The sequence below is a fragment of the Misgurnus anguillicaudatus genome, chromosome 9 (assembly GCF_027580225.2).
Source record: "Misgurnus anguillicaudatus chromosome 9, ASM2758022v2, whole genome shotgun sequence".
In the NCBI taxonomy this organism is placed as follows: Eukaryota; Metazoa; Chordata; class Actinopteri; order Cypriniformes; family Cobitidae; genus Misgurnus; species Misgurnus anguillicaudatus.
This window is the reverse complement of record NC_073345.2, coordinates 20,022,117-20,041,557: the sequence shown is the minus strand read 5'-3', so window position 1 is coordinate 20,041,557 and position 19,441 is coordinate 20,022,117. Positions and strand designations below refer to the sequence as shown.

The 19,441-nt window shown below is 38.6% G+C and overlaps 1 protein-coding gene across 7 annotated transcripts in view; it reads right to left on the bottom strand.

Moving 5' to 3' along the window:
* The window catches only part of ncam1a (neural cell adhesion molecule 1a), a 311,353-nt gene that overhangs the window by 35,456 nt on the left and 256,456 nt on the right, over window positions 1-19,441 (bottom strand). For all 7 annotated transcript variants that reach the window (XM_055180863.2, XM_055180866.2, XM_055180867.2 and 4 more), the window contains one exon: window positions 18,606-18,731. In XM_055180863.2, coding sequence (XP_055036838.2) covers window positions 18,606-18,731 — 126 coding nt within the window. The remainder of the gene's footprint in view (window positions 1-18,605; window positions 18,732-19,441) is intronic.

Here is a 19,441-nt window from a genome sequence, read left to right as displayed (position 1 = left end):
GGGTGGGTCACATGGAAAATACAAAACATGGAAAAAATTAAACAAACATGGAACAAGAGAATGTAACGTGTTAAGACCAAAAAGTACACAAACAACAAAAAGAAACACAAATTATAAACAAATACTTCTCTGTAACATTAGATAGCGTGTACAGAACAAAATAGAAATACCCAGATCCATAAAGCAATTCCAGGACAGCGGTTTTAGGAATCGTAGTGCGAATACAAATGAAAGTATTAAAAAAACCTGCCAGATATCGAAGCTCATCAACTACAGTATGCAGAGCGAGATTATGGTCCAAATTGCTTTATGAATCCAATTCACAGAGAACAGTATTTCCTCTGACTGGGAGTGGTACTTTTAATAAAATTGATTCAAAAACCGCTCTATTACATTATACTCAATTACATATCCTTGAGCAGATTGCATGGCCTTAACTGCGCTGTTAAAACAGCTTAAATACAGTACAACAGGCCGACCGAAGGCAGAGGAAACTCTGTGGAGTTGACGGTTCAGATTAACCTGCACAATACAGTATAATATGAATCATGGGAGCTAAACACTACAGAATGGGTGTATGTGAAGCATTAAGGTAAAGACTGGATAACCTTTCCAGACTATACCATTACTTGCTGATCTAGGATCATCTGATTTTTCCTATCAAGATATAGAAGACAAAAACTGATCCTAGATCAGGACTTTTAGCCTGAGAAAACATTTACAGTATGAGTCCAGGTGTGCAGCTGAGAGATGTGGATGAGGATAATGTGGATCCTCCATCCCAGGGATTGAATAAGGGTTGTGTCTATCTATATTGAGGTCAAATACTAGCGTCAAGTACACTGCATGTACATTGTTCAGTGCAATTACAATAGCTGGCATAGAAATTTCATGGTGATCTATCAGTGTTTGGAATCCCACTTACTCTTTGATCTGCAATCTATCTATATAGTGGACCCCAAAATGCAATAAAAGTATTTTTAGTAGCATTTTTTGGTATGTGTGTCATTGTACGATCTGCTCCAAGAACATTCCTACCATTTAGTCTAGACTACACCACTCTAGACTAAAGTTATTAAGTGAAAACTAGTATCTGCTGGTACAGAATATGTATAAGTAAACACTACAAACTGTAGCTGTCAAACAATTTAGAAAGCCTTAAGTCTTAAAGCTGATTTATACAGTATGAATCAGTATAACAAAATCTTTTGTTTGCTTATCTACACTCTCAAAAAAGGAGGTACAAAGCTGTCACTGGGATGGTACCCTTTAAAAAGGCCCTAGTACTACAGTACATGTATGAACAATTTATGTACAGATACATATACATTTGGTACTAATATGTACCTTAGAAGAACTAATACTGTATACACTCTTTAGGTATAATGGTGTACTTTTTGAAAGGATACCATCCCAGTGATGTTTTTTACCTGTTTTTTGAGAGTACATTAACTACTCATTCAACCATAAAAACGTGTAACTTCTTTGATGTCCAAGGAAGTTTTAGTATTGCAAATTTTATAACTGCCATTCAATGTCAACTAAGCAGACAATAGTCAAACAATGCCTACTTCTTAGATAAAGACCCTGTCATATCTTTGGCAGAATAAGAATTGCTGTCTCTCAAAAGAAACAATCCTTCAGTAAAACCTTTTTCAGGTCCTACCAATTTGTGGTCCATTTACGTATAATCCATGCTGTCAATGGAACTCTATTTTACGTCTAACGCTTATCAAGTTTGGGATCTAATTGGAAAGCACATTCAAAAATTTCTTGTACAGAAGCAGACCAGTAAACATTAAAGGGTACCTACTATGCAAAATCCACTTTTACAAGGTGTTTGGACATACACCCACCTAAAGGATTATTAGGAACACCATACTAATACTGTGTTTGACCCCCTTTCGCCTTCAGAACTGCCTTAATTCTACGTGGCATTGATTCAACAAGGTGCTGAAAGCATTCTTTAGAAATGTTGGTCCATATTGATAGGATAGCATCTTGCAGTTGATGAAGATTTGTGGGATGCACATCCAGGGCACGAAGCTCCCGTTCCACCACATCCCAAAGATGCTCTATTGGGTTGAGATCTGGTAACTGTGTGGGCCATTTTAGTAAAGTGAACTCATTATCATGTTCAAGAAACCAATTTGAAATGATTCGAGCTTTGTGACATGGTGCATTATTCAGCTTGAAGTAGCCATCAGAGGATGGGTACATGGTGGTCATAAAGAGATGGACATGGTCAGAAACAATGCTCAGGTAGGCCGTGGCATTTAAACAATGCCCCATTGGGCAACTGGATGCCACCAAGGGGCCTAAAGTGTGCCAAGAAAACATCCCCCACACCATTACACCATTGCATTAATGACAAATTGAACAGGTGTTCCTAACAATCCTTTAGGTGAGTGTACATGTGTGTTGGCAGTGTGTGAACACAACCACCATAATGAAAAAAACTCAGCCACACCTTTTTTATTTCCCATTAAACCAGAGCAGTCTCAATAGACATGCTGTTTTGATTCTCTTGTTAATGTGATATCACACAAACAAAAACCCCGCCTACAGCCACTGACTGACTGGTTATCTTTACCCAAAAGCTTTTCTAAATGTGTTTGTTAGCACGCTAATGCAGCTAAATATACTATTGTCCCAGACTGTATTCACAGGAACCAGATCTATTTTTAACCAAAAGCAGTGGCTCATTGGCCATATTAAACACTTCATTGTACTAAACATTTCTGTAAACTGGTGTATAGTGTGGCATAATAGGCTGATGGCCAAAGGTCTGTGGGTTTAAACCCAGCGAGAAGCGTCACATGAGCAATAAACATTGTGTCTTTAAGCATGCCAAACAACCCAGGCTGCTCCAGGACTGCATGTCGCTTCTGATAAAAGCATCTGCTAAATGACTACTTGCTTACATCTTTGAGGGATTTCATAGAAACGGGCCACCCCAGAGAATGTTAATATTACCATTTTGCTTAATGTTGTGAGGACAGTGTCATTAGTTTTCACATTCAAGTATGCAACACATCTCATTAATATATCACAGTGCACACTATGACAACAGCACTCCATGCTGTTTCACAATATTAAGAATCAAAGTTTTGCATATTCAAGGGCATGAAACAACCTCACACATCTAGAGTTTATTCCAAACAACATAACTATAAGCGGTGTCGGGTCATTTCATATTGCTGTATATAGTATGTCTACCATGCAGTGACATGTTAGACAAGTGAGCGAATCTACAAGCTGATGTTAGTGATGGTTCTCTACAGAGGCTTGAGGCAGGTGAGCACGGCCCACCCGTCATAGGTCCGTCTCACTTCCAAAGCCCTCACTAAATCGGTCTCATCTACCACAGATGTGTGTTCTCTGTCTACTGTGAGCACCAACACTGTTGACTTCATCGAGACTAGAATATGTGAGGCGTACAAATGTCTAGCAGGCGAATCGAAGTGTTCAAACAACACAGCACTCAGTCGGCATACTCACTAAGATCTGCAGTGGTTGGAGGAACAGAAGTTGGAGTCTCTGGAGATACTGGAAGATGGTGAGAACATGGTGAGACAAGCTTCCATGGTGTCAATGTGATGGTTGAGCCATTGCGACTCCATCTTATCACTTGTAATTAGTTTTGTAATCTAACTAACATCATAGCAACATTCAACCAACCGTTCAATGGCAGAGGTGCATGCAACCCAAAAGACACTGCGTCACAATACACTGATTCGCCAAGTGTATGTGCTAACATTACATTTAAAAGCATGGCAATAAAGAGTTTTTCATCATTAACACACAGTTTCTGCTATAATATCTTCCAGTCTTTTGGGAAAAAAGAAGCTGACCCATTTTATGGGTGGCAAGCTTTCCTATACAACCCTTAGGATGCAGTACGACAGCTGGATTGTTTATGCACCTGTTACCATGGGTATAGCAGAAATAAGCCTAAGCCTGTAACTAAAGGATATTATTTCTGTTATTTGGTATGAGTTGGAAAAACATTTCCAGTTTTGTGGTCTTGAATTAACATTTAAGTATTAAAAAAAAACAGTTTTTGACACCTTCAGTCTAAGCAAACCTTCAGACAAAAACATTTCCCAGAATAGCCATTTCTCCAGCTCCACCGTACACAAACAATTTAACGCCTATGACGACAGCATCCATAACCTCCACATGCTAACAGGCTTAAGGATGCGCATAATAGCCCTCAGTAAAAAGTCATGGTTTGCTGAGCTGTGTGTGGCACCACAGACATCTCAAGCCTCAAAGACACTGCTTGAGCAAAGTGACATATTTTCCTGGAAGTGCATTTCTGGCAGTGGCTCAGACACCTTCAATCACCTTCAATATACACTCATCTGTCTAATCTGAGAGAACGCTGCCTTTCATTGAGCTGAAGCTCAGGGCCTTAGAATAAAATGATAAGTACTTTGAGTGAAAGGTAATAATATGATGGGGGCAAAATATCTCCCATTTCCTCCCTTAAGCTTGATGCAATTAGGGAGAGGCGAGGTTTGTTTGGGAGCTGACTGTTTGACAGATGACAGAGTTTCAAAGTCTGTTTGACTAAAGGGTGCCGAGCTTCTGCTTAAAATCTCGTTTTTCTGCCTCAGTTGTAAATTTATTCCAAGAGCTTGCTAGATACTTGGCGACAAAAAGAGGCAAAGATGCAAACAACATAAAGTGGTCAAAAATAACTTGAAGCTGCTCGCATCATTTATCACATGAATATGAGCTGTTCATATAATACTATTTTGTCACAATCTACTTTCATTGCATGCAAACCATTTAAATATGTTTGAATTTCACATGTGATGTGTTTTTGGAACATTTTTGTGTGAATCCCATGTGAATTCCCATGTAAAACACATACACTCACCTAAAGGATTATTAGGAACACCATACTAATACTGTTCTTGATCCCCTTTCTCCTTCAGAACAGCCTTAATTCTACGTTGCATTGATTCAACAAGGGGCTGAAAGCATTCTTTAGAAATGTTGGTCCATATTGATAGGATAGCATCTTGCAGTTGATGGAGATTTTTGGGATGCACATCCAGGGCATGAAGCTCCCGTTCCACCACATCTCAAAGATGCTCTATTAGGTTGAGATCTGGTGACTGTGGGGGCCATTTTAGTACAGTGAACTCATTGTTATGTTCAAGAAACCAATTTGAAATGATTCCAGCTTTGTGATATGGTGCATTAACCTGCTGGAAGTAGCCATTAGAGGATGGGTCCATGGTGGTCATAAAGGGATAGACATGGTCAGAAACAATGCTCAGGTAGGCTGTGGCATTTAAACAATGCCCAATTGGCAGTAAGGGACCTAAAGTGTGCCAAGAAAAACATCCCCCACACCATTACACCATTGCATTAATGAGAAATTGAACAGGTGTTCCTAATAATCCCTTAGGTGAGTTTAGGAAACCCATGTGATCAGATGTGCATCATTTGGTGAATTTTTTCACATGTGATCACATGTGTTTTACATGGGAATTCACATATGATTCACACAAAAGTGTTCCCAAAATAACACACATTTCACATGTGAATTTGCACATTTTCCTAGCATGCTTTGCAGATGAAGTGCTAAAATGAAGTGCTGTTACAGTCATATGCAAAAGTTTGGGCACCCCTGGGAATTTCCATGATTTTCATTTATAAATATTTGGGTGTTTCGATTTTATTTTGATCTTAAAATAACTGAAGGACACAGTAATGTTTTAGTAGTGAAATGAGGTTTATTGGATTAACAGAAAATGTGCAACATGCTATGTATCAAAACGAAAATAGACAGGTGCATACATTTTGGAACCCCAACAGAAAAATCACATCAATATTTAGTACAGCCTCTTTTAGCAAAAATAACAGCCTCTAGACGCTTCCTGTAGCCTGTAATGAGTGTCTGGATTCTGAATGAATGTATTTTGGACCATTCCTCCTTACAAAACATCTCCAGTTCAGTTAGGTTTAATGGTTGCAGAGCATGTACAGCCCGCTTCAAATCACACCACAGATGTTTAATATATTCAGGTCTGGGGACTGTGATGGCCATTCCAGAACATATCTGAATTTACTTGTTCCTTGAGTAGATTTTGAGCAGTGTTTTGGGTCGTTGTCTTGTTGAGATATCCAGCCCCGGCATAACTTCAACTTTGTGACTGATTCCTCAACATTATTCTCAAGATTGAGTGGAATCCATGCGACTCTCAACTTTAACCAGTTTTCCAGTACCGGCACTGGTCACACAGCCCTACAGCATGATGCATAACTCCCCTTGTTATGACCAAATAACTCAATCTTTGTTTCATCAGTCCACAGCACTTTAGTCTAAAATGAAGCTCCAAATGTGCGTTTGCATACCTCAAGCAACTCCGTTTGTGGCGTGTATGCAGAAAAGGCTTCTTTCGCATCAAAGTGCGTTGAATTGTTAAACGATGCACAGTGATACCATCTGCAGCAAGTTGATGTTGTAGGTCTTTGGAGGTGGTCTGTGGGCTGTTTTTGACCGTTCTCACCATCCTTCCTCTTTGCCTCGCCAATATTTCCGTGGCCTGCCACTTCTGGCCTTAACAAGAACTGGGCCTGTCATCTTTCATTTCCTCACTATGTTGCTCACAGTGGACACTGACAGCTTATATCTCTGTGATAACTTTTTGTAGCCTTCCCCTAAACCATAATGTTGAACATTCTTTGTTTTCAGGTCATTTGAGAGTTGTTTTGACATGTTGCCACTCTTTTGTGGGGAGTTAAAGAGAACAACAGCTTGGAATTGACCACCTTAAATACCTTTTCTCATGATTTCTCACCTTCTCATAACGTTTTGATCCATATTGCACATTTTCTGTTAATCCAATAAACCTCATTTCACTCCTGAAATATTATTGTGTCTTTCAGTTATTGATGGATCAAAATGAAATTGCTGATCCAAAACACCCAAATATTTATAAATGAAAATCATGGAAATTGTTATAGGGGTGCCCAAACTTTTGCATACGACTGTATATTTATTTATGAGCAAGATGAAAAAAGTTGGAACATTTTGGATTCTGAAGGTTAAGGAGAGAAGTATAGGCTAATGCATACAGTGAGTGCGTTTACATTATGCTTAACTCTTTCCCCGCCAGCCAGTGCCAGCATTTTTTATGATTTTTACAAAAGTTTATTCCCTTCCAGAAGATTTTCCTTTTTAAATATACAACGATACAATATCTTAAATGAAGACCTGCTTAAAAAACACTCAAAAAATATTATTTTTATTTGTTCTCTTCTTATGGCCTCTCAAATATGGGTAAGTTTCTTTTTTGAGCAAAAACCTGAGATCATTCAATTTTTGTGAATTATTTTTGTTAGAAATCAGATTCAAAACGATGATCAAAACATATACAAAGTTTTTACTGTTTTTGGATCAGTGGATGCTTCAGTGTTTTATAAGTTTAGTAAGAGTGCCACCTAGTGGATAATAGTGGAAATATGGATTGCTGTAAAAACTCGTCATTGGCGGTGAAGCGTTTTCTCTTAATTGATGAGATAACTCATCAATGGTGGGGAAAGAGTTAATAAATTGATAACGTCTAAGGTTTCCGTTTATCTGCGAAATGTCATAAAGGGCTAAAGCTAAATCTAATTGGCACAGGTAGTTTTCTGCTTGCCAGTTTGTTAATTTGTATGTAAACACATACTTTTTAGAGCTTTAAGCTGAAAGATATCCGCTTATTTTGTGCATGTAAACGCACTCAATATACATTATATGCTACTTTAAATCTATTCAAATATGTATGTGCCTGTAGCTCGAATGGTAGTGCATGGCGTTAGCAGTGCAAAACGTCCTGGATTTGACTATACAGTATGTATGAGTATCATTGTATGAAAGCGTATAGCTTGAATGCACTTAAAGCGTCTGCCAAAATGTCTGCTGCCATCTGCCGTAAAAATATCAGACTTATTTTAGCTTAAGCACCATCATATGAGACATATGTTCAGTTGTTAATTCAATCTGATTCCGAGCATTATAACAAGCATACAGTGCTAGCTTTCTTTGCAAGCACAGGCTCATTGAGCTCACAAAACGCTGCCCTGTAACACAATTTGGTCTACAAGTCTGCAGATGATAAAATCTATGCTAAAATGGAATTTTATTATCCGTTGCGGTCTGATTAAATGCTAAGGGGCATTTACTTTTGTGCAGTGCTTTGTAGATATCACCGAGCAGAGGGTGGAGTTCAAAGCATGCACAGTGTTTCAGAGAGAGAGTCAGAGAAAATTGCTCTGCAGAATAAGGATTATCATATCATAAGTGTTTTATGTCAAGGGGAATGAAGGGGATGTTAATGCTATTGCGGAAGAAAATCTCAATTAAAGCGCTCTAGAACTCCACCTGAGAACGCCGACCATCTGCTAGGTCACTGGCCTGTGTCTCTATCTCTGAAAGTTGCAATCACTGGCACTGAAGCAGAGAAACCACAGAGACCCACCAGATGTGTTGGGCAATAGACCTAGTTAAAGTCATTTCTCATGGGTATAAACTCATAAAGTCCCACATAAGATGTAATATGTTTTAGAGTCTGCTCTCTCTAGTGTACTCAGCCTTGCTAGTGAGCTTTGGTTGTTTTTATCTGTAGCTTTACTGGTAAAACAAGTTGGTGCAAACCCGACAAGGTCATGGATTTAATTCACATGAAACAGGTATAAAAGAATACCTTCAATGCAATGTGCCAGCTACATAAATGACAGATGGTATGCAATAAAAAATAAATAGTTTTCGATGCATTACACAACTGTTTAAATTGTACTCAGTCACACTATTTCATAAGCAAAATGTCATTCCACACCAACTAGGCATTTTTATATAAACTAAAGCCATTTTAATTGGTTAGCTATTATTTCTAATAATTAATTATTTTATAAGGGGGCGTGTACATTAAAGTGTTTAAACACGACTGAAAACGCCAGGCAGATGCCAATTGTGGCCGCTTGACAGCGTTTTTCGGCTGGGCACTTGGGTTGCTATGATAAATCTGTTCAGTTTATCAGTCATTGCACAATTGGTTGTTGTGGTTCTTGTTCGGCCCATCCTTCACTGTGATTGGACGCTAAATAGAAAAGTGACGTTTTGCCCAAAGTTAAACATTTTTCAACTCTTGGCGCTCGGCACTGAACGTGAAAAAAACTGAGCGCTGGATGAGCTTCATGCTAGTTAGATTTAGAGGAAAAGACATCCTTGAATTTGAGGTAAAAGAAATAATGTGAACCTTTGTTTTAGACACTAACTATCATCTTTAAAACAAGATTAATCTGATATCCAAACTATTCCTGACGTAAATGCGGGCGACGCCATCTTTGAGCTCAGATGGGTAAAACCTGAGCCACTACAGCTATCATTCCTATTGCGAGGGATATGAGTCTGCCGTTTAGCATTAAAATATGCTTATGAAATCCAGGAAGACTGGCATAACTTGTGCAGTTAGGGGTTGCCTTAATAGATGATACAACCACAGTAAATCTCTACAAAACATTTGTTTTAACTATAATACACGCACAAGAACTGAATGTGATGCACGGGCATCTATTATCCACACATCCATCCAGTAAAACCTTTAATAGAAACTGATCAGTGAACAATAAATACAATAATTATTAAAAAACAACATATTATGCTGATAAAACTATGCTGATTTATTTATTCTGCTATGAGATTACATTAACTGCTTATTAGTTAATGTTTATAATAGTTTGTGATGTGGTTGTGCGTAACGTTACCTTTGTTATGTTTTAAATTATTTTTTTAAGCAAATAATTTCATAAGCTCATGTCTTATCTACTGCATAATAATATTTCCATAAAACGAAAACAATACTGAAAACATGTAATAGTAGTTTAATATGTTTATTATGGCTTGTTTAAATAACTTACAATGTGTTGAATGAGAAGCATAAGTTACTGCTGCTGTTGGATCGCGTGAAGCTTGTGTCGCCATAAAAACTAAACATAAACATAAAAAGTCGATTAAAAATTGCAGTTTAAAAAAAACTCACACCAGGGACAGTTGTGACATTTTAAACAATCACATGAAAATGTTAAAAACAAGAAGTCTTTGTATATTCCATGTATTAAACACTCAACTGACTGTCCCACTGTAGAGATACGGCATGTCTCTGTGCTTTTATATTTGCTCATTGAAGACCCGTCACCCCCGAGGAACAACATGAAACGATTGAATATATCTTCATATAATGTATCAGGACACTTCTTAATTTCATCCTCACACTGGCTCATACATGTAATTATGACCTTAATCATCATGGAAATCGCCGGTTCTGGTTCAGTGACAGTATGCGCCGGAAGTCGCACCCATAATTCGCACAAAGCGTCATGGGGCGTAGGAATAGTGTGGATAGGACATTTAGAGAACAAATCTAAAATGAGAATTTTGTCTTTTAAAGGTGCCAAAGAATGCATTAATACAATACATTACATTGTTACAATCCATCACGTAAACTGCGCTCACAAAATTCTGGTCACTTAATTATCCCTAGAATATGGGATAGTGTCTAAAGGTGGTAGATCCTTTTCCTACTTAGCCCCTTAGCTCTGGAATGATTTACCAAATAATGTTCTAGTATCAGACACAGTCGATCAATTTAAATCTAAACTTAAGACATTCTTCTTTAACAAAGCATTCACATAAAATGTCCAGTAAATGTACTTTTCCCGCTGTAATTAGTTTGTCTAGAACAAAGCACTCACATACCTCATATGGGTAGTATGCTATTGCCGCAATAGTTAGCCTGTCTGGAACCGAGCTGACTTGAACCACTATAATGTTTGACACTTGCATTACATGCGAACGGCCCCTACGCTAATAGAATTCTGTTTTTCTCTCCCTGTCTCGTCCTCGACCACGAGGACAATGAGACAAACAGACCCATTTCCTGTTGCTGTGAAGATCATCGCACCACTGATCCACTGGCTGTCCTTCAACGTGATGACCAGCCGATGCCCGACCAACGACCACCGGCTAAACCAGTTTAATTCGCTTACCCGCCTCCTATCCCTACCGTATCTATATATATATATAAATATATATTAATTCCTCCCAAGGGTTTTTGTCCTTCTAGGAGTTTTTCCCATTGGGTTTTTTCCTAGGGGCTTTTTTCTTCCCAGGGAGAGTCAGCCAACTTTGGCTTAACTTAGCACTTTACTGTATACGTTACATTATTAATATGCTCGCTTGTACGGTTTAACCACTATCTCTACTTCTTATATTATCTATTAATTTTCTGTGTTCTCCTCTACATCTTCTCATGTAAAGCTGCTTTGCAACAATTAACAATTGTGAAAAGCGCTATATAAATAAAATTGAATTGAATTGAATTGAATTGTTCTCTGATACCCACAGGTTATGTGACTTTATGAAGTGCAAAAATGATCCAGAAACAGTTTTACATGTCCATTTACAACCCTGGGATTCAAAAGGGTTATGAATAATAATTTTGAACCCTGCTCTGATTGGCTGTTTCTAAGAGCAGCTAATTATAGTAGCTCCGTGTATGGGCAAACAAACATTTCGTTTGAGCCTGTATCAGACAAAGATACCAATTTTAAGAAATAATAAATTATTTGGGGATTGAAAATGGAAGTTTCTGAGTGGTAAGTTTGTGTTTTTTCAGTATGGTTGTGCAAAATGTAACTGTAACGTCAATAATAGAACTTCGCCCTAAATACCGGGTTCCCACACCTTAGTTAACTTCAAATTCAAGGACCTTTCAAGGACTTTTGAGGTCCAATACCCTCAAATTCAATGACTAAATGTGGAGACACATTTCAAGTGAGAGTTACATTGTGTTACCTTTTAACCCTGGAGAACCCACAGGTCAATTTGGCCAATGTTAATTAATGCTAAGAAAAGGGTTCTTGGGTTCTCCAGGGTTAAGATACATTGTTACAGTTCCCTTTCAAGGGAACTTGCGCTGCGTCACTGCGGTGACACTTTGGGGACGCCTCCAGGGGTAAGTGGGTCTGAATGTGTATATCAAATTCAACCAATGATGAGGCTTAACGACAAAGACATTGCCAAAGATGGCGTTACAGGGATGCAGGAAGTATGGCAAGGGAGACGCAGCGTCTTATTCCCTTCTCAGGGAACAACAGTTACATACGTAACCCGAGACTTTTTTATGTGTTAAACACAATTATGCAAAAAAGCATTTTGGTATGAATCAAAATCCTCATACAGAAGATATAATCATTTGTAGCGAACAGTTTAGCACGTGTGCTTAAAAATTCTAGAATGTTTATGATATTATCCTACACTACACAGGGAATAATATGGATTTTTTTCCAGAAAACTTCTTGCATAAATAGATTCCAGCACTTTCAATGACCTGTATCTATGTATGTATATTTTCAAAAACTTTCCAGGTCCTTGATTTTCCCCCCAGATTCACAAACTTTCAAGGATTTCAAGGACCCGTGGGAACCCTGTAAATAGATAATCAATGTTCCGTACTGTATATAGAGAAAAAAGCTCACACCTCAATTCAGTAATCTCTGTGCTACCCAAACGTTTAAACAGCAGGCTAGATGTATTTGTTAGATTCTACTATATCTCAACTGTTGGGTCTGCAATTGCATGCCCTGTCTTGAACTGACCTCTAGTACATACAAGATTTTATAATCACAGCAGATTATCACTCTCTTTATAGGTACATCTGTGGTCTTTTCTGATCTTTCATGCTGTCAGATTCACATCAAAACAGCTATGTAAGGTGGTGTCTATTTGCCCTCCGGGGCCAAGAGTGACCCATAGACAGACTGTCAATCAAAGGGCCCATTGAGTTATGCACAAAAACATTTGTCTCAGAATATTCGAGTCGCCATCCTGAATGACCCTGTCGAAAAGATAGACCTAGTAGAGGTCTAACATCCATCAAAAAAAGAAGTCGCCTTTATCTGCTCTCTACAGTACGTGACAACCCTAGCTAGCCTTGTCATCATTCAATCTCCATATGCAATTTCAGTCTCTTTTTTCACGATTATAGTTCTAAAAATGAAAAGAGAGCTCACTTACATTAAATGACCGGTCCTTGCAGCACAGTCCATAGTAATGTGAATTATACAGTGCACTTTAAAAATTTCTACAGCCATTGCTGAGGAGGTCAGAGGCGCAGATGCTCGCTCTAGAGGAAGTAGGATCTCTATTATGCCACTAGCAACAATCATTTGTGCCTCTCTTCTGTACTACTTCATCCAGCACTCCATTGGTTGAGAGCGTGGCATGGCCTCTGGTGATAAATCTCTGACAAGGACCAGCGAGGGCTTCGGCACATCGACTTCAAAGCTTTATCTATGTCAAACTATGCCACTCACTGAAAGCCTGCTGTTGCTTCATAACAGATGAGCCAAACTTTCAAACTTTCCTTAATGGAAACTTTATGTGACCCTGCCTGTGAAAACTAAGCTAAAGTCATTTTTGTGATTTACTGTTTGCTACATAAAATCATCGTGCATGAGAACACGTGGAAATAAAACTTTGACATGTTTAACATTGACTGTGAGATACAATTTTTATGCTCCTAATCTCATAATTAAATTATGAGTCTTTAAGATGGATTTCAAAGACTTATTATTATGTCTGAGATGGTTATGATCGCACAAATTCAAATAGAGACTTGTGATATTGTTATAGTGCAGTTCGCTTGTGACAAATAAACCTTCTATTCTGGACCGTCACTGGGGTCTTAACCTGTCACGCGTAAACTGACAAATGATTGGTCAGGGTTTGGAACGCTTGGATCATTGTCCCACAAATCACCTCTCAAATTCGCACAGGTACGCTGGGAAAACATCGGACAATGTCATCAATCTACCCTGAGCACAACCAGATCACATTACCATTACAAGACACGGTCTCTACCTCACACATTGCCTCTTTTTTCCACGGTGTATTGACCAGAAGAAAGCTTCCTCAAGTCAAATGATCCCTGTCAGTGTCAGGATAATGAGGACAATACCGACTTCCAACAAGAGAATACTGTTAATTAAATTAGTGACAGCTTCATCATCTTGTAACCTTGACGAAAACAAATGCTAAATGTTACATGTTTATTTAATGTGTTGAGTCATTCTAGCCAACATCCTACGGACGAACAACAAGATTTTGTTTGTTTTGAGACCTGGTAGATTTGCATATATTTGTGTTTCATTAAAAAGGAAAGGTGGAGATAACTAAAAGGAAATTCTGACTAGGAGAAAAGCAGCATAAACAATAATTAAACGGGCCAACTTTCTAGTATGTATGTTTAAATGGTAGCTTTACATCAACAGACCCCAGGGAGCTCAGACCATAATTTCTTTTCAGTCCACGACCTAATGCACCCGGGTTTATAAATGATGCATTAATTGTTTCATGTATGATTTAGTTCTGCCTTGTGCATTTAAGGTGTTGGAAAAAAGAAAGCAATTTTCTAAAGTCAGCCTTCAGGACTGTAACTAATAACCACCGGTCTAAATCATCTCACAGCAAATCTGGTTTCTCATTTGAGTAATAGAATGGAATTCCATCTGGAAAATACAACAACAGGTTAACGTGAGCCCTCACAGTTCACTTTTTTAATTCAGTGAATAAAACCTCAGGAAGTTTAATTAAGTCCACTACAAGAAAAACTACTCATTCTGTTCAGAATCTTTATTTAAAACTAAATCAAATATGGATTTTTGTGGCACACAGTAAATATCTATTAGCTTCAAGGTCATGTATATCCCTCTGTACTCCTAAAGGTTCAAAAGTCTTTCTTTTCAGGGAAGACGGCCAATGACTCGCGTTTGGGATGCATATTTTCTGTCCAATAAAGCACTCCCTTAAATTATAAATACTAGGTGCCTTCTAGTATCAATGGCATGTATCATGTGTCAGAAATATTGTAGCCCCCATCACCTCATTCACTACATAGTTCACTCAAAAAAGTGAAACAAAACGAGTAAATTTGGACATTTGAGATGGTCGAAAGTGCTGCAGTGTGGGCGGAAGACGCTAGAATTCATTCAGTGTGAACCTCAGTGGACGAGTAGCATAATTGCGGTGCATTGTGGGGTTAGATTATGGCACTTTTCAATTGCATAGTACCCCACGGTTTAGGTTGGGTCAGCTCACTTCCCTTTGGCTTGGTTAGCTTTTCCATCGAGTTTAGTAACACGTAGTGGGAGGGATTGTAGGCGTGTCGTTATATTTGCGCTTCCTACTGCTGTGACATCATACAAGTGAGAGCGTCGTTGTACATTCCCATACATTCATTTACTTCATTCATTGACCACCACAAATAGATATTTGCACATCGCGTTTATCACTACCTCTGTCTCACGTGACAGTTTCTGTGCAAACACCTGTGAGCCTCATTTAAGTTGCATTTTAGCATATATGCGGACGTGTGCGTCGCGAATGTGCCACCACAAACTGCAAGTCTGGAAAAAAACTGTTATGGTGTTACTGATTCTCAACCTATGGATGTTTTTAATCGCTAAAAGGGAGTTTGGGAACTTACAGTAAAGCACAGATGACAACAGGTTTACTCAAGACCGCGCAAGCTAGCCCGAAGGTAAAGGTAGTCTTTTACGTTATAGCGATGACGCTGGTAGTGACGATTCTCACCAATCAGTGAGTGATCTACACGTCACATTTTGTTATCAGCTCGGGTCGCTTGGAACCCCAACCGAGGTGGTACTAAAAATCGGGTACTACGTACTGCACCCAGTGGAAAAGCCCCCAAAAGTAAGCTGACTCGACCCAAACCGTGGGGTACTATGGAATAGAAATACACCATTAGTGTCCACTATGAATTCGGACACCACTAAAAATAGATGTTCCCTCAAATAATGCACTATTTAAGGGTATGAGGGCTATTTTGGACACAGGTATATTATACAATCGTAGTTCATGGCTGTGACATAAGGTCACACAAATGGTTATTGATAAAACAGGAGCAAGCATTTTAATTTCTCCTACCTCCACTTTCTTTCACAACAGGAACTATATCAACACTGGGAAAAAAAACTACACTCGACAAGCATCATTACATAGGGTCTTTACTTTTCTATCCGAGGCTGTGCTATCTTTTTCAAAGGCTTACTTGTAGATTTGGCAGGAGTGTAAGCAGGCGAAATGGGTGCAAATGGAAAAACAAACAGATGCGAGAAAGAAAGCAAGCAGTGAAATGGAACACTTACTTTTGAAAGGGATGCCTGACGTCCAATGGAACAAAACAAGATGGAAAACATGATGAGAACCACAAAAAATAAGCGAATGTTAAAAAAAGAATGAAATAAGAGCCAATACCAACTTGCCATTTAGCGATTAAATAAAATAGCAAGAAAATCTGTAAATCAACTAGCAGAATATCATATAGAAATAATATAGTATCATTATAGTGAGAGAAGGCCCAAAAAGGCAAATTTGGTTGACCCAAATAGCTATTGAGAAATAAGTGCAGGGAAAGAGGTAATGTGGGGACTGTGAAAGCGAAGGGTGTTGAAGCAAAGATAAGCAAAATAATAAGAATCCATGTAAGCCTTTCTTTGATTTTACTGAATATCAATGGAGCAATTCACTCCTGCCAGCTATGAGACAATGCACTGCCAATAAAAAAGTATACAAGACTTGCTTTATTTTTTTTACACATTTCTGTACGTTTATTGCAGTCTGGCCTCCTTTTTTGTAATATTGTTACAAAGTGTGTTGCGTCGGATCAAGCGAATTGGATCAATAAACTGGATTAATAAAGCGACAAGGAAAGAGAATTTTTATGCAATTTAAACTTTCGTCATTTAATCCCTGCAAGAGTACGAGGAAATTGAATAAATCAAAGTCGAAGTGTTTTTCAGCTCATCCCACATTTCTTGCAAACTGACTTTTCTAATCTGCTTCTAGGCGGAACATTCTAAGCCTACAGCTTTACGTGACACATAGTAATTAAACTTGTAGATTTGTAGGAACTTCGAAAAGTGCATTGCACAATTAAATATGGATGATGTTTTATTAATGTAGAGAGCGACAGAACACAGAGTCAATTAAGTACTGCAAATAAATCTCCCGTTTCACTTCACCTTCATACAAACCATTGAATAAATACTTGTTTCATAGTGAATGAGACATTTATCATAATAATAATAATAATAGAAAAAGCCAAATGGCTGCAATTATCAACCACACATTTTTCATTCATTAATTTAACAATTTCACATAAAAATATGATATATTTATGCATAAATAATAATTAAAAACAATTAATTGTGTATAAGTTCAGTGTATCTGCAGTTGTTCATTCTAGAACAAAGCAGATTTTATATAATTTCCCTGAATTGCACATTGCTTGTTTTTCTTAAAGGTGCAGTGCTTAATTTTAAGAATGATCTCTTGACAGAAATGCAAATAATATACAAAACTACATCATTAGGGATGTATAAAGACCTTTTTATAATGAACTGTTATGTTTTTATTACCTTAGAATGAGACTTTTTTATCTACATACACTTACGTGAAAGTCTCCATTTTGTGCCGCCATGTTTCTACAGAAACTAACTTTTTTTACTAAGTTTGACATGTTTTTCCGATGGCGGCTACCGTAGCTTCTCTATGCGTTTCAAAAGTGAGGGGTGAGCAGTGGACTGAGCCGTTGGTTGCACTTTGCAACCTCACCACTAGATGCCGCAAAAATGTACACACTGCACCTTTAACAGCCATAAAATATGACCCACGAAGCCAGAAAAAATGGGTCTGTTTAATGCTTTATTCTGATTGGTTAAGAAATGTTCCACAGGAATGCATTATTTTTCGATAAACCACACCTGACCTGTCAAATGTCTTACCAACGTCTGTGGTAACCGTGGTATAAGGGAATAATTGACTCTATAATGCTGAAAATAATGCACACCTGCGGTGTAAGGTGGCATTACTACCTTGGGTGTGCATTATTTTTAAATATTTCTATGGGCTGTTGGCAATGATTCCTTAAGTAGACTACTGCTTAAACCCTAATGGAAAGATATCCCAGCTTTATGGGTATGAGATAGTATGACTGATAAAAATCTAATTCCTAAGAGTCTAATCCTGATTGATTCTGGATACGAGGGTTTCATCATTTACAAAAGAGTGCCCAATCAACAAGAATGGCACTTAACAGAGCTCACAGCTCTGAGTAGACCCAAGAGACACAGCTGTTGCCTGGCACATGCTGGGACCAGCCGACGTGCTGTACGGATGGAAAGATACGCCGCATCACCAGAAAGCAGTGCTGAGGTGAGAGGCTGTGATGACACAGGGGATGGACCTTCAAAAACGTGTTTAAACACACAGACGGACGCTTAAATAAACACACACATGTACAAACACAGAAGCACACGCAAAGGACAAGCAATGCATCTCCTGGGAGTGACATTCAGCAGGGTTGGCGGGGTCCACGGCAGGATGCATTGTGGGTAGTGAGGTCTGTTGCTGCACTGAGGAGGGGACGTGATGGGTAAAGAGTGCGCCGGGGTCATGTGATACAAAGTTTAAAAGAGGGATAAAGTGAGAGAGAAAGAGAGAGAGAGTGGGCACTTACGGACAGGTTGAGTTTTAAAGCTCTCCGGAGGGCTGCTGTCTCCTTCACCCTTTCCGTTGATGGCGGACATCTTGACCTCATAAATGGTCTCGGGCTTCAGCCCAACAATGGTGATCAAGTTGAGACCTGAAGGATGACAGTTTTAGAGCTTCATTAAAAGATTTGATATAGAAACATGGAATTGGGTGGTAAAAATGTCTGTTCTTTCTTTGGGGCATGGTGTATATTAGAAATATTTTTTGTAAAACTTTTTGTTTCCGCTGGTAAATTAAATGCACCTTAAATTAAAGCAACACTATGTAGTTTCCATGTAAAAATGACTTACAGCTCCCCCATGTGGTTGAAAAGCGCAATAGTGCCTGGTATCAGACACTCTTCTGCAGGCAGGGGGAGGGGCGGGGCTGTGTGCTCTACCCTCCATCGCCACTTTCAGAGTGTGCTTGTAGCAGCTAGGAGGCTGCTCAGGTTGCAGCAACAGTACAGTTTGTCCAGTTAAAAGTTGTTCTATCACTGAAATAATTTTAGAGACATTATTTAAAGGTAAAAAAACTACATAGTGTTGCTTTAAGGGTTTAAAATAACCTATACTGGGTTGTTTCAACACATGGTTGGATTAAATATACCCATTTTCAGGTTAAATGCAGGGTCCATGATCTCCGAAAGCCAATGTCGACATTTGAAATCACCTAAACAAACACGCCCCTACCCCAATAGAATCTGGACCTTCTTTTGATAGACCCGCCCCACACATACGCAACCCAGGCAACGATGCTGTTTAGTAGACACGCACCTTACTGCTGATTGGCTACAAGTGTGATTTGGTAGTATTTTACCCA